Here is a 13,705-nt window from a genome sequence, read left to right on the forward strand (position 1 = left end):
CTGCAAGGCCGTGGGGCGTGGGGCACCGAGGAGGACCGTGGGCTGGAGAGAGGCTCTGCTGGCCACTTGCCAGCCTGGACGTTGCCCAGCTGTCCCCACGCTTCGAGGTGGACTGGTGGTGTCCCGGGCCTGTACAGCATGATAAAGCCCACAGTGGTGGCCTGGAGTTTCCCAGAGGAGGGTGGTCCAGATTTTTGGGAACAGATGCCCAAATGGAGCCTGCTCTACCACACTTGAGAAGCCCCCACCCACATGGGGGACCTGCCTGGGAGTGGGCACCCTGACAGCTCCCTGCGTTAGGCCCCCAGGGTTGGGAGTCTGGCCCCAAGACAGCCCAATCTGGCAGCTGTGGAAGTAGCACCCCTCCGACCCCGGCCTGTGCCCTGGTGGTCTTCCCCGCAGGGCCTGGCGCCCTGGAGGGGCAGCCTGCAGCCCTCTGCCCCGGGCCCCTGCTTCGCACCCCGAGCCCCGCGTACAGTCCAGGGCCCGACTGACCAGTCTTTTCTATTGTTTTTTCTCCAGGGCCGTGCAGGCCTGCCCAGCTGCCAGCGACGGCCCCCATAGCTGCCTCCTCCCACCCTCACACATCCGTGATCACCTCACCTCTGCGCGCCCTGGGCGCTCTGCCGCCCTGCTTCCCCCTGCCGTGCTGCAGCGCGCGCCCGGCCTCGGGTGACGGCACTCAGGGTGAGGGTCACATGGAGGCTCCCTTTGGATGTCAGTGTCAGTTGTCAGGTAACAGACGCCGCGGTGGGGGGATGGGCTCCCGGGGGTGGGGGGTGTGCTGGGCAGAGCCAGCAGCTGCCTCTCCCAGGTGGGCCGGGGCAAGGTGGGGACCCAGGGGGGCCCTGCAGACCCCGCCCCACAGGGTATTTTTTTGGGGTGTACCAGGGGAAGTGATGACAGATGCCATCAGTGCCCTGATCCCATGGGTTAGGAGGCCGCCCCACGTTTCCGAGAGTCTCCCAGAATGCACCCCCCCCCCCCCCCCGGCCTCCACATTCCATCTCTTTGTGCTGTTTAGCTAAAGCTTAATTGGATAACGCTTAACATCTGAGGTTTTCTTCTGCCCTCACCACTGCCACCCCCTTCCTCGCCCAGCCACTGCCCCCTCTCCCCCCAGACGTGGCCAGGAGAAGGCTCTGTGGTTGTCTGTATACATTGCTGAGCGGTCCAAAACGTGGAGTTTCTCTTTGCGAGAATGTGTTGCCCATTAACTCCGAGGAAAGAAAGTTCACTCCAGAGGAGCCTTTTGGGGTGTGTGTGTGAAGCCCTTTGGGGTGTGCTGGGGGGTGGGGCCAGGCCATGTGTTTGCCTGAGGGGCTGAGCACCTACTGTGTGCTCAGTGGGGCGAGGGCAGCCTCACTGGTTTCCGGTTGGTGTGGCTGCCCATTTTACAGATTGGCATACACGGGCAATGAGGTAACTCAGCCTGGGTACCATCACATTCCCCGCTCTGTCCCCAAACAGAACCCACAGCTCCTGCTCTGGCCTGAGGCCCCTGGAATATGCAGGCAGGGGTCCCTCATCGCAGCCTCTCCTGCCCAGGTTCTCTGCGGGGCCTGCCCGCTATGCAGCGCGTGGAGGCCACAGGGTGCCGACACACACCCGGTGGCGGCGAGCACCTGTGGTCAGGCTTCCAGGCAGGGGCAGGAGAGGAGAGGGCGGGTGCCCAGCGGGGCCCGCTGCAGGCCGTCTCTGGACTTGGGGTGATAGAGGAAAACGATTCGTGTTGGGCCGGGTTTGCTTCTAGCTGAAGCTGCCCAAAGGGAGCCCCCTGTGAGGGCCACAGCTGTGTAGAGGGCCACAGGCAGCCCCAGCTCCGGGGTCCGGAGCTCACTGCACCTCGCTGCCGGGGGGCGGGGGGGGTAGCCTGCAGCCTTCAGCACTGTGCTCTGACAGATGGTGATGTCATAGGCACTGGGCGTATGCCTTGAATGCACAAAGCAAAGACAGAATTGCTCCGGAGCGGGGTTGCAAATAAGCCAGGCCGGCCTGGTGCCAGGGTGACCGGGGCTCCCGTCCGGCTCTGTGGGTCTGTGCGGATCGTGCTTGCTGAGCGGCGGTGCCTGCTCTGTCTGGGCGGCCGCCCTGCTCTCATGGCTTCCTGTAATTAGTGCTGCAGCCCCTGCAGCCACTCAGGGGGGGCCGAGCTATCAGAGATCAGCCCAAGTGTTTATGACTGGACTCGGTCAAGTTCTGCGATGCAGAAACACGATCTCTCTGGCGCTCGGGGCTTTGCTTAACCCTCTGCTGGCTCTGGCTCTGCCTAGGAGCCACGGTGCCATGTGGGAGCTGTTCCATCCCCATTGTGCAGATGGGGAGGGGAAGGCTGGGGCAGGGTGCGTGGCTGGGCCAAGGGTGGGGGGCTGGAATTTGTTGTCAGGATGCCTCCTGACAAGGCCGCCCTCGCCCCACTGAGCCACATGCCCCTGCCTACAGCCAGGGGGAGGTTCCTCACACGCCCGCTGTCTGCCACAGTGCCACCCCCTTCCTTACAGGGACTGTGTGTTGAGGGCCTACTGTGTGCTGCCTTGCGCTAGGCATTTCGTGTATATTCTTGAAGTTAACCCTCACGGCAGCCTTAGCAGATAGGCCCATCCCCCACTTTACAGACGAGAGAACGAGAGGCTCAGAGGCGCGGGGGCCTCACAGCTCTCATTCACTCACTCACTCACTCACTCATCCTTCCGTCTGTTGAAAGCCATTTCTTGGGCATGTAGTGTGCAGACACTGTGCCACCAAGGCGGAGTCAGATCCTCGGGTCTCTGCCCGCCTGCGCTTGCAGTCTGGTGGTGTGGGGAGGAGGGGGAAGGGGGCCCATCACCTATAAGGAGGACTCTTCGCAGGGGGGTGGGAGAGCAGAGGTGGGCTTTGCTCCTGGGCTGCTCATCCAGCCCCTGTTTCATCTTGGCTGTTGGCTCCTCTGGCCTGGAGGCCTCCTTGAGTTTTATAACTTGATGCTACAAAGGCCCAGAGCCCGGAAGCAGGCCCCCCCCCACTTGCTGGCAGTGCGTTGTCTGTGCCTGGGGCCCCTGGGACCCCTGCTCCTGACCCTCCAGGGGCCTGCTTTCAGCCTCCAGCCTTCACCCCAATTCCCAGCACTGTCCCCTTCCATTGCTGGGCCTCGAGGAATCAGCGTGTGCAAGGTCATGCCACCATCTTTTTTTCTGATTGGTTTCAGTACTTGAAAATACCTGTTCCAGTGGTTTTTGTCCCTTTGTGGCCTCTGTCCCTGGCACAGGGCTGTTTGCTTGAGTGTTTTTAGTGCCTGTGTAATTAGGAGTTGGAATGGAGTCACGATGTCCCCAGCAACCTGCTAGGAAAGAGAGAGCCGGTGGGAAGCAGCGCCACCTGACTTCCTCTCGTCCCTTCTCGGGTCAGGACGTTCTGAACCCACCTCCGCGTGTTCACACGGAAAGTCCCGGTGCCCCCACGTGTGGCGCGGGCTAATTGCATGCATGCCCGGGAACGCACTCTCAGCTGCTGTGAGTTCCAGGGGCAGGACTCACAGGTGTGCACGCGCTGTGCCCCTCGGTCTGGCAGCGCCCCGGAGCAGCCCTGCCTCCCGGGGCCCCGACCGCGGTCTCCTCCTGACAGTCGTGGTGGGAGGAAGGGACTCCCTTGAGCCCGGCTCATCCGCTGCTCTATTGACTCCGCTGAACTCACGGGCAGGTGAGTCCAGGCGTTCCTCGAAAATGAAGCTTCTTCCTGAGAAATTCCAGGGAGAGACTTCTCCAGGCTGCCTGTGCGGCCCAGAGGTTTGGGCTGTGGTCCTGGCCCTTGACTGTACTGGGCTGGCGACCTTGAACAAGCCATTCCCCCCTCTTTAGGCCTCAGTTTCCCCTCCTATAAAAATACTCATGTACCTCCACCTGCATATATATATATATATCTGTATATATATATTGAATATATATATACACATATCTGTGCTATATATGTCACCTTTAAAAACGAGGCTCCTTGTATTAATCCCTGAAATAGATCCTATTGGTCTGTTTCAATCCCTGAGTCACTGTGGATGACTGGGCAGGGGGCTTGGCTAGGGTTCCCAGGACAGGGGTGCGCTGTTCAGAGAAGAGTTCGAAAACCACAGGACTTTGGCCCGAACCCTTCCCTGTTTTGAGGCGTCTACGGCACAGAGTCAGACATCAGAGTGCATCAGACTCGGGGCGAAAGCTGCTTTGTCCTGTAAAACTGTGTGACCTTGGACAAGTCATTGCCCCCTCCCCCATCTCTTCCTCAGTTTCCCCACCTATTACACCGGGGGGGGGGGTAATGCTGGTACATGCTTTGAGGGATGGTTTCGAGGATCCAGCGAGGCCATGTGACAGGTGCTGAGAACAATGCCCCGTGCGGAGCCCTCTAGACATCATGATTCATGCATGAGCAGAGTGGGGTTTACCACACCGCATTGTTCGTGTCTGGCACCCTGTGGCCCTTTCCCTACAAGCTGGGTCCTGCGTTTTTGTTCTGGAAGGCATTTCACCTCTCGGCCAGCTCAGATCATGTCCCAGCATCAGGAGGCAGAAAAAAGAGAAGCGAGAGACTTCACCGTATTATTTAAAAGCCTGCAAATGGTCATCAGGCACATTGATTAAGACGTGCGCTTTGGTGAAGTTCAAGGTCTCCCGCAAGAACACACAGGATCCCAGCTCGGGGAAGTGGAAGTGTTTGGGTTTAATAGAAGGAGTCAGCGGCTGTCATTAGTATCTGCTGAAATCACAGGGCAATCCTGTAAAGTTAAATTCAATTTACTTTCCTACTGAAATCGTGCTTGCTGTGTTATTTAACTTGTCTGGGGTTTCTTGGCTTGGGTTAAAGGGACAATAAAGATAAAAGAATACCTGTAAGTAAATAGTAGGGTTTAACAGGAGAATCTATCGGGTTCTCCTTCCTCAATTATATCCCAGGGTTCATTTTTGTGTTGGTTTTTATAACCGGAGCCGTCCAATGGGACGCCGCGGACCAGACCACCCTCGCAGTGGCAGCTCGGCGCAATTAATACAGTCTGTCTGGAAAGTAGCCTTATTTCTGGAAGTTTTATGTTAATGATATGGTCTGCGCTTTGCACATTTTATACCAGAACAAGAAGCAAGCTGTAGTTTCATTCCGGACTGGGTTTGATTAACACCGGAGGATCAGTGGGAAGCTGTGGGGCGCTGCGGGCCGAGATGGAAGCGCCCACCAGGCCCCCGCTGGCGCACGGCCCCAGTTCTGGTGCAGGGGCGCGGGGGCGCCCCCGTGGGGTGTGAGAGCCTCCGTGGAGACTCTGGAGGGAGGGGTGAGTATGGGTTGGAGAAGAAGAGAAGTGAGTGTGGGTGAGCGTGTGCGGACCAGAAGCACTCCGGCGGGGGAAGGTCCGGACACACGCTCGTGTTCCCCTTTTCCAAGCCGCCTGGTAGTTGTTGACGTGGGTCTTTCTGGGCCGACCGAACCAGGTCCAAGGGTCAACGGGGGTTTGGCTTACTCTAGGAAAAGGGCTCTCAGGGGAGTTATTAAAAATGTGGAGTCATCTGTACGCCTTGTGATGTCTGCGTCACCCAAAGGGCTGGGGGTGCGGCAGATGCCACCCAGCGGGGACTTCTGCATGCCAGTCCCTGGATTCTGCTCCTGGGTGTCTGCCTGCTTCTGGGGTCACACCGCCCCGCACCACCTGCTTCAGAACCCGTAATTGGAGAAAGTGCTGCGTGAAGCCACGGAGAACTGCAAGGCCCCCAGGATGGGGGGAGCCCCCTCTCCATCTGCCGGCTGGTGGAGGTGGCCGAGGGCTCCAGGATGTGGGTCAGTTCCAGAGAAGCCCCCTGTCCGACAGAGCCTGGAACTCACATCCTCAGCAACGGCAGGGGCCTGAAGTTGCTGGGGAACTAGGTGGGGGGGGGGGCTAGGAGAGGGGTTGATGCTGCCCAGTGGGGGCCGGAGCACCTACCAGTGTGACTGTCTTTAGCTACAAGGGGTCCCAGCAACGTCCAGACGGAGGCCTACAGCCAGGCCAGCCTTCATCCCGCTCTGTGAACCGGCCCTTCGGACGATCTGAAGGCAGAGCTAAATCAAAGAATTCTGCTCAAATCCGCACAAGATGTTGCTGTTTTTCCCTGCTCTGACAGGAGAGGCATTTGAAAGTGCAGTTTCTTTCTTTCTTTCTTTCTTTTTTTTTTTTTTATAGCTGTCTTAAAAAGGAGTTTGGCTGTTTAGCACAGCTGGTGCTCATTACATTATGCACTGGCAATAAAATAGCATGTGTAATTAATTTTTAATGCAGCCTGGATGCAGCACTTTAAAGCAGTTAGTGGGTGTGAGTAACCAGCACTGGCCACCGACACCAGAGACCCCCGAGCAGGGCCGCCACGTTCTGCAGCTTTAAGGGGAATCTGAAAGGGGCAGGGCTGGCCGGCGCCCTCCACATGCGGCCAGTGGCCCGGGCCGGGCTCACCTCAGTGGCCCGAGGGCCTGAGTTAATCTTTCTAAAGATCTAGGATCCTGGAGGGGGGGGGTGGGCCTAGAGGGATCATCTCATCTAGTCCAACCCCTTCATTGCCTAGATGGGGAAACTGAGGCAGAGGGTGGGCACGAGGCCACACAGGATGACCACATCTCTCAGGCTCTGCCCACTAGGCCACACTGCCCCCACTTAGTTCATATGGAAAAGCCGGAGAAGGAAACTCGCCCTCCAGCCGAGGCCACGGGAAAGGCGTGGCTGGGCTGGGCAGCAGTTAAGGGTGTGTGCGTTGAGGAGCCTCACGCCGTTCGCCTCTCGGACCCTCCGTTCTGCCGTCTGCGCTTGGACCACGCTTCCATACATCCTGAGTGGGAGACGTTCCGCGGTTGTGCCGTGACGGCCGGCCTCCCCGTCTCTTCCTGGGGCTCCGTGGCACGGCTCCCTCTTTGAAGTGACATGTCGCCTTGGGGACACCCGTTGGTGGAAGAGCGGCCAGCCCCGCGGGAAGCTTCGAGATGGGAGGGCCCTGCTTGGTTCTGGTTCTCAAGGTGTGTGTGTGGCTGAGACGCTGTGACCCTGGCTGGCCACTGCCTCTCTTACAGCCTCAGTCCCTCACCTGTGACATGGGGACACTAGAACTTCCTGCTCATCACCCCTGCATTGGAGGGTCCACTGATTGGCCCCGCCAGTTTGGGGTGGCCACAGCTGGTCACCAGCATGCGGGGCAGCAGAGGCCCAGGGGAGTGAGGGTCAGGAAGGAGGAAGCTGGCGCTGAGAAGCCGCGAGTGCCGTGCGCTCTGATGGTGACTTGGCCGCCATTTCTTTGAAAGTCTCCTGCCAGGGAGGTTTTCTCGGCGTGAACGAAAGGTGAGGAAGGCCCAACACCATCTCTGCTCCTGTGATTTGCTCAGGCACCTCATCCTCAGGACCCCCCTCAGAGGCTGCCCCCACCTTTTGCTCACGAGGATACCGGGGCTCAGAGAGGGTGTCACAGCCCACCAGTAGCACCGCTGAGACCGAGACTCGGGTCTGGCCGGCCCTGGAGCCGTGCTTGCGGCTCTCCCATTGAGCTGCTCGGTGGCTCTGACGTGGGCAACAGAAATGAACAGGGGCCCCGGAGGTGGGGGGTCCCCCGGTTGCCCTTTCATTCAGCAGCCATGCTGGTGCCTGATCCTGGGCTAGACACCCAGGGGGCCTGGAAATGGGCTCAGTGGGGTCCTTGCCCTGGAGGACCTCATGGTGGCGGGAGCTGCACAGCGAACATAGGACGCACATCCCATGATGCTGTTCTTGACTTAAGACAAACGGAAGGAGTGGGCTTATGGGATCTGGGAGGACCCGGCTGTACAGGGGCTTTTCCTGCTGGGGAAGGTGGGGCTGGAGGTGAGGACAGGCTTCCTCCTCTGCGGGGGTCAGTGGCGGAGGCAGATGTGGGCATCTTCGAGGACGGGTCCCGCTGACCCAACCAGCCCCGACTGGCCCCCGAGGGGTCCAAGTTCTTAGCAACGTAAGGGGACACGGAGGAACTGGTCACCAGAGGGCAGTTTTGACGTTGAAGAGGAGACTAGGCGCGCAGGAAAGGGACTTTCAGCACACCGCCCTCCCGCCGGGTGTCTGGGGTCTGGCTGGGAGGCAGGGGCTCGGCTGTCGGCCCCGCCCCCGCCGGCACCAGGTCTCCACCGCGCCCGGCAGGCCCGTCCCTGTGGGTGGGTGCCCAGGAGACGCCGGTGGACGGGGAAGACCCAGGGGAAGTCATGCGCACGTCCGTGAGGGGAAGCCACACCAGCACGCGGGCGGCCGCGCGCCTCCTCATTTTTGTGCGCCGTCCCCCGGAGACCTTTCCTCTTCGCCCGTGAGGCACCAGCGGTCGTCGCCCCAAAAGTGCGTTGTGTTCCCCGCCGCTGTCTTGGTGGGGGAACAAAATGAACTTGTCTTTTCAAACCCAAGGGCTGGGGCAGGGCGAGGGGCCGTGCTCTACGCACATTTCACAATCAAACCCAAATAGTCACTAAACCATGAAATATCGTTTATCCAAACATAATCAAGGCTGGCCATTTTAATCCAAAAGGCAGTGGGGAGCAGCCTTTGGCGGGCAGGGGTCTCGCCGTGTGGGGGCTCCGTGTGCGGCTCGCCGTGACACTGGGGGGGGAGGACAGCCTACCGCTCACTTCAGTCCCCTCCCTGGGGGTTATTTAATAACAACCAAGAGCTGTGGGATGGCAGTGACCACGCTGTGCGGTCAGCGGGGGTGGAAGCATCAACCCTGGGTTCCTCTTCCATCAGGGTCCTTCTGACACCTGGCCATGAAGCCACCAGGTCACGGTCACGTCACTGTTTCTGTCCCCCACACTGGGTGCCAGGCTCTCTGCAGGGGCCCTCTCAGACGGTTAAGCTTCCCAGCGGCTTCTCTCTTAGGAAGCTAACGTTCTGTCGTTCACCAGTGAGGAGGCGGAGACCAGAGAGGTGATGTGACTCACCTGGAGCTGCACAGCTCGTCGATGGCAGAGGTGGGATTTGAACTCGGGTTTCCTTGGGCCCGGGGGCCGCAGTCTGCTCCTCCCCAGGCTGCCCTCCCCCTGGCCGGCCTCAGGCCTGAGTGGCAGCGGCCTAGAGAGAGGAGTGAGCTAATTGGATCGCAGAGCTGCCCGGCTGGCCGAGCCCGGGGTGAGCAGAAGGCCTGCGTTTGATGAGTTTAGCGAAAGGGCTCAGAGGCTGGGACCTCTCCAAGGAGGGTGATGCAGGAACAGAGTCACCGCCTGCAGAGACGGAGAGCAGTGGGAATCCTTTCGTACATCTGGACATTTCACATCACTGCCTCTGTTGAGAAGAGGTGAGGCTCGCCTGGTGGGAGGAGGCCCCCTGGGCCACGAGCCGGCCCTTGGAGCCGTGTTTGATCAGTTCTTTCTGACCCGGGCTCCTTTTTCTCACAATTCCTTGTGCTTTATTAACAAGCGCTGTGTTGTATCCTTGATGTCCTAGTACAAGTAGCCATTGCGTGAGGGCCCACTGTGTGCCACAGCCTCCACACGTGTCTCCCTCCCCCACTGATTCTCACAGTGGTGCCAGCATGTGCCCACGGGAGGTGTTTTCTTCTTGTAAACGATACAGAGCATAAAAGTGACCGTCTTAACCGCTTTCAGGTGTACAGGTTGGTGGCATTTTGTACGTTCACGTCGTGCCGGTATGCCATCACCACCACCCATCTCTGGAACTATTTGGTTATCACAGATTGAAACTCTGTCCCCGTTAAACGTGAACCTCCCTCTCCCCTTCCCCCGCCCACAGCCACCGTGCTGCTGTCTGTCTCCCTGGGCTTGACTCCTCTGGGTCCCTCCTAGCAGTGGACTCCGACGTTATTTGTCCTCTGTGTCCAGCCCATTTCACCCAGCGTGTCCTCAAGGTCCCACCCACGGCGTAGCGTGTGAAAAGATTGCCTTCCTTTTTCAAGGCCGAGTAATATTCCACTGTACAGATGGATGGATGGCCCACATCTTGCTTGGAAATGCATCCTGGGATGAATATGTGGTTGCTTCCTCCTTCTGGCAGTTGTGAATAACGTGGCTCCAAACAGGTCCACACAGTGGTTCGAGAGCCTGCCATCAGTCGGCTCTTTAGGGTGCATACCCCGAAGGGAAACTGCTGGGTACTATGGCAGTTCCATGTGTCGCTCAACTGAGGAACTGCCCCCGTGTCTTCCACAGGGGCCACACCCATCAGCAGTGCACAAGGGTCCCACTCTGTCCTCATCCTCAGCTGACCCCAAGGTGTAGGGATGTGGCCAACCAAGTGGCCCAGGTTAAGCAGTTGGTACGCCTGAGGGACAGAACGGGCTCCCACTGATGTCAGGCCTGCCTGGGCACTTCCTCCAGTTTTATTTGAGTGTCTCTGACCCCGTGACGGCCCTGTCTCCCGGGACAGCTGGTTTTTTTGCAGTCAGCTCAACGTTTCTCTAGCTTGAGTGTTTGTAGAAGAGAATTCTCCAAGTGGACGGTCTCCGCTTTCTTTGCTGCTGTGTCTGGAGTATGTCTGCTGGGTTTGCTTTCGCAGAAAGAGCTGTGTGTGTAGGTTGAGTGGGGACACCCAGGAGCGAGGTAGACCTGGCTGGTCCTCGGGCACAGCTCTGCCCTCTCCGGGTTTCCTGAGGTCTCCCCTTCTCCTGGGAAGCATCCGCCAGCAGTTCCTCCCCTGGTGGGCTGGCGGGGGGGGGGGCGAGGGCACCTTCCTGCAGTTCCTCCCCTGGTGGGCGGGGGGGGGCGAGGGCACCTTCCTGCAGTTCTTCCCCTGGTGGGCGGAGGGGGGGCGAGGGCACCTTCCTGCAGTTCCTCCCTGGTGGGCGGGGGGGGGGGGGCGAGGGCACCTTCCTGCAGTTCCTCCCCTGGTGGGCTGGGGGGGGTGAGGGCACCTTCCTGCAGTTCCTCCCTGGTGGGCGGGGGGGGGGCGAGGGCACCTTCCTGCAGTTCCTCCCCTGGTGGGCTGGGGGGGGCGAGGGCACCTTCCTGCAGTTCCTCCCCTGGTGGGCTGGGAGGGGGGCGAGGGCACCTTCCTGCAGTTCCTCCCCTGGTGCCCCTGGTGGGCGGGGGGGGGGGCGAGGGCACCTTCCTGCAGTTCCTCCCCTGGTGGGCGGGGGGGGGGCGAGGGCACCTTCCTGCAGTTCCTCCCTGGTGGGCGGGGGGGGGGGCTCCTTCCTGTGTCTGTGGCCCCGCTGCAGCTCCTGGGCTCCTTGTTGAAGGGGACAGGAGCCACGGGGCTGTGGTGGGGACTGTATGGGACTGGGGTTTCTCGCTGTTGCGCTGTGTTTGTTCCCTAGGGCTGCCTAGCAAATGACCGCAGGCTGGGTGGCTTCCAACAACAGAAATTTACCAGTGGACAGTCCTGGAGCTCCAGGTGTGGGCAGGGTGTATGCTTCTTGGGAGTCTCCACGGGAGAATCTGTCGCTGCCTCTTCCAGCTCCTGGGGGCCCCAGGCCGTCCTGGGCTTGTGGGCGCCTTCCTCCAGCCTCTGCCTCTGGGCTGGTGTGTTCCTCAGGGTCCATCTCCTCCTCTCTTGGACAATTAAGAAGGAAAAGGACAGCCTGACCAGGTAGTGGCACAGTGGATAGAGCATTGGACTGGGATGCGGAAGGACCCAGGTTCGAGACCCCGACGTTGCCGGCTTGAGCGCGGGCTCATCTGGTTTGAGCAAAGCTCACCAGCTTGGACCCAAGGTCGCTGGCTCCAGCAGGGGGTTACTCCGTCTGCTGAAGGCCCGCAGTCAAGGCACATGTGAGGAAGCAATCAATGAACAACTAAGAAGTCGCAACGCGCAACGAGAAACTGATGATTAATCCTTCTCATCTCTCTCGTTCCTGTCTGTCTGTCCCTATCTCTGTTAAAAAAAAAAAAAAAAAAGAAGGAAAAGGACAATAGTCATTGGGTTTAGTGCCCACCCGGATAATCCAGGGTGACCTCACCCCAGATCCAGAACTTAATCACATCTGCAGTGGCCCCCTTTCTCCAAAGGACGTCACAGTCAGATTCTAGGCGTCTGGTTTCGGACATTTCGTTTCGGGGCCAGGCTTCAGCCCACGACATACCCTGTGCTGGCTGGTGGTCCCCTGCCAGGTATCGTCTGAATGCCTGAGGTCTGGGGCAGGTTCCGGCACAGGCGGGGTGCGCCCCCAATGTGTGCTGGGCTGAGTCCTGATTCTGAGCTGTGGCCGCCTCTGTGGAGCACCCGGACCGCCGTGGTCTACGGAAGGTCGTGTGGTCCCCTGTCCTGCCCGGTGCCAAGCCAGAACACAATTATAAACAGAGAGTAGGGTGGCTTTAAAAAAAAGTCTGCCATGATTATGAGTAAAAATTAGCGGAGTTGAGTAGGAACTAAAAATAGCCGGACACATACTTGCCTATAATCTATTTTTTTTTTTTAAAGAAAATGTAATTATTTCTGTAAACTGACTGAGGAACCAGAAGTATTTTTAGTCTGCATCTTCCAAGACGTGCATCTTTTCAGGAAGAGCAGCTTGGGGCCCCTGGGGTGTGATGTCGCCAAGTCAGGCTGCAGTGCGGCCTGCAGAGCCAGGTCGGAGGGTCGGGAGCCCAGCGCTGGGCTCCGTCCTGCTGAGCGTGTGTTTGGCAGGAGGGTCGTCCACGAGCAGCCTGAGCGTGGCCTCTGTGGTGCTGGCGGCCCGGGACGTCCTGGCCACACCGGGCCAGGTGTCTAATAGCATTGGGAGGGCTGAGGGGCCCGGGGGTCAGGGCTGCCCCACCCCTCACCCTGGGGGAAGCCGGCCGACCCGCCATCCCCACGATGAGCCCAGTCTGAGGAGACCTGTAAGAAATCACCAAGATTTGAGGGAAGACATTCCATGGCTTTTTCAGTGGGAGCCAAACATTGCCTCATGTAATTTTCTCCCCGGTTTTTCCCATTGCAGCTGCCAGGGCCCTTGGGCCTGGCACAGACCCCGTAATGAAGGGCCCTGAGTGTTTGTGTGTTTATATGTGAGGGTGTGTTTGTGTGTGTTCATGCCTGTACGTGTATGTGCATGCATGTGTGCATATGCATGCACACACAACATGTTTGTGTTTATGTGTGTATATGTTTGTGCACATGTATATACGTAAGTGCATATGTTTGCTTGTGTGTGCACATGCATATGCATTTACACACGCGAGACACGTTTATATGTATGTATTTGTGCATGTGCACATAGGTGTATGTATATATGTGAGTGTGCATGCATATATGCGTGTGTATGTGCATGTGTGAATGTGCAGTGCGTGTGATTGTATTTCAGCACCCAGGCCCCCTGCGGCCTTTGAGGACCTCTCTCTCTCTCCGGGGATGGATTCTCCTTCCCAGTACTTTTCGGGGGAGACCTCGTCCCCCACCTCGCCCTCCATAGGCCAGTCCTGTGTATCATCAGCCCCCCGCCCTCCAGGAATGTGTGCTGGGGAAGCTCCAGCTTTGCAGACAGACAGCCAGCCGGGTTCCCAGCCTGGCTCTGTCCTTGGTGAGTGACCTAGTCTGTGTGAGCCTCAGTTTCCTCATCTGTCAGTGAGGATGGCAGTGACTGAGTGGGATGGGCAGCAGTGACAATGGGGCACCTGATGAAACGTGGGCTTATTCTCAGCCCCCCACGCCCCGCCTCTGCGAGGAAGGCACTCTCATTCTCATTCTGCTGGTGTGGAGATGGAGGCAGTCTGGACTCAGAGCCCTGCCTGCCTGAGTAGACTGAAGAGCCTTCCCCGGCCGTCGAGGAAGGCACTCTCGTTCCCGTTCTGC

General features: G+C 58.9%; 1 protein-coding gene across 5 annotated transcripts in view; it reads left to right on the top strand.

The window, feature by feature from the left end:
* BCL11B (BCL11 transcription factor B) overlaps positions 1 to 13,705 on the top strand; it is a 101,137-nt gene that overhangs the window by 41,371 nt on the left and 46,061 nt on the right. For 2 of the 5 annotated variants that reach the window (XM_066273579.1, XM_066273580.1), the window contains exon 5: positions 523 to 735. The exons of 2 other annotated variants lie outside the window; for them this stretch is intronic. In XM_066273579.1, coding sequence (XP_066129676.1) covers positions 523 to 735 — 213 coding nt within the window. The remainder of the gene's footprint in view (positions 1 to 522; positions 736 to 13,705) is intronic. One more of the 5 variants, XM_066273581.1, reaches the window with a different exon arrangement.

The sequence above is a fragment of the Saccopteryx bilineata genome, chromosome 4 (assembly GCF_036850765.1).
Source record: "Saccopteryx bilineata isolate mSacBil1 chromosome 4, mSacBil1_pri_phased_curated, whole genome shotgun sequence".
In the NCBI taxonomy this organism is placed as follows: Eukaryota; Metazoa; Chordata; class Mammalia; order Chiroptera; family Emballonuridae; genus Saccopteryx; species Saccopteryx bilineata.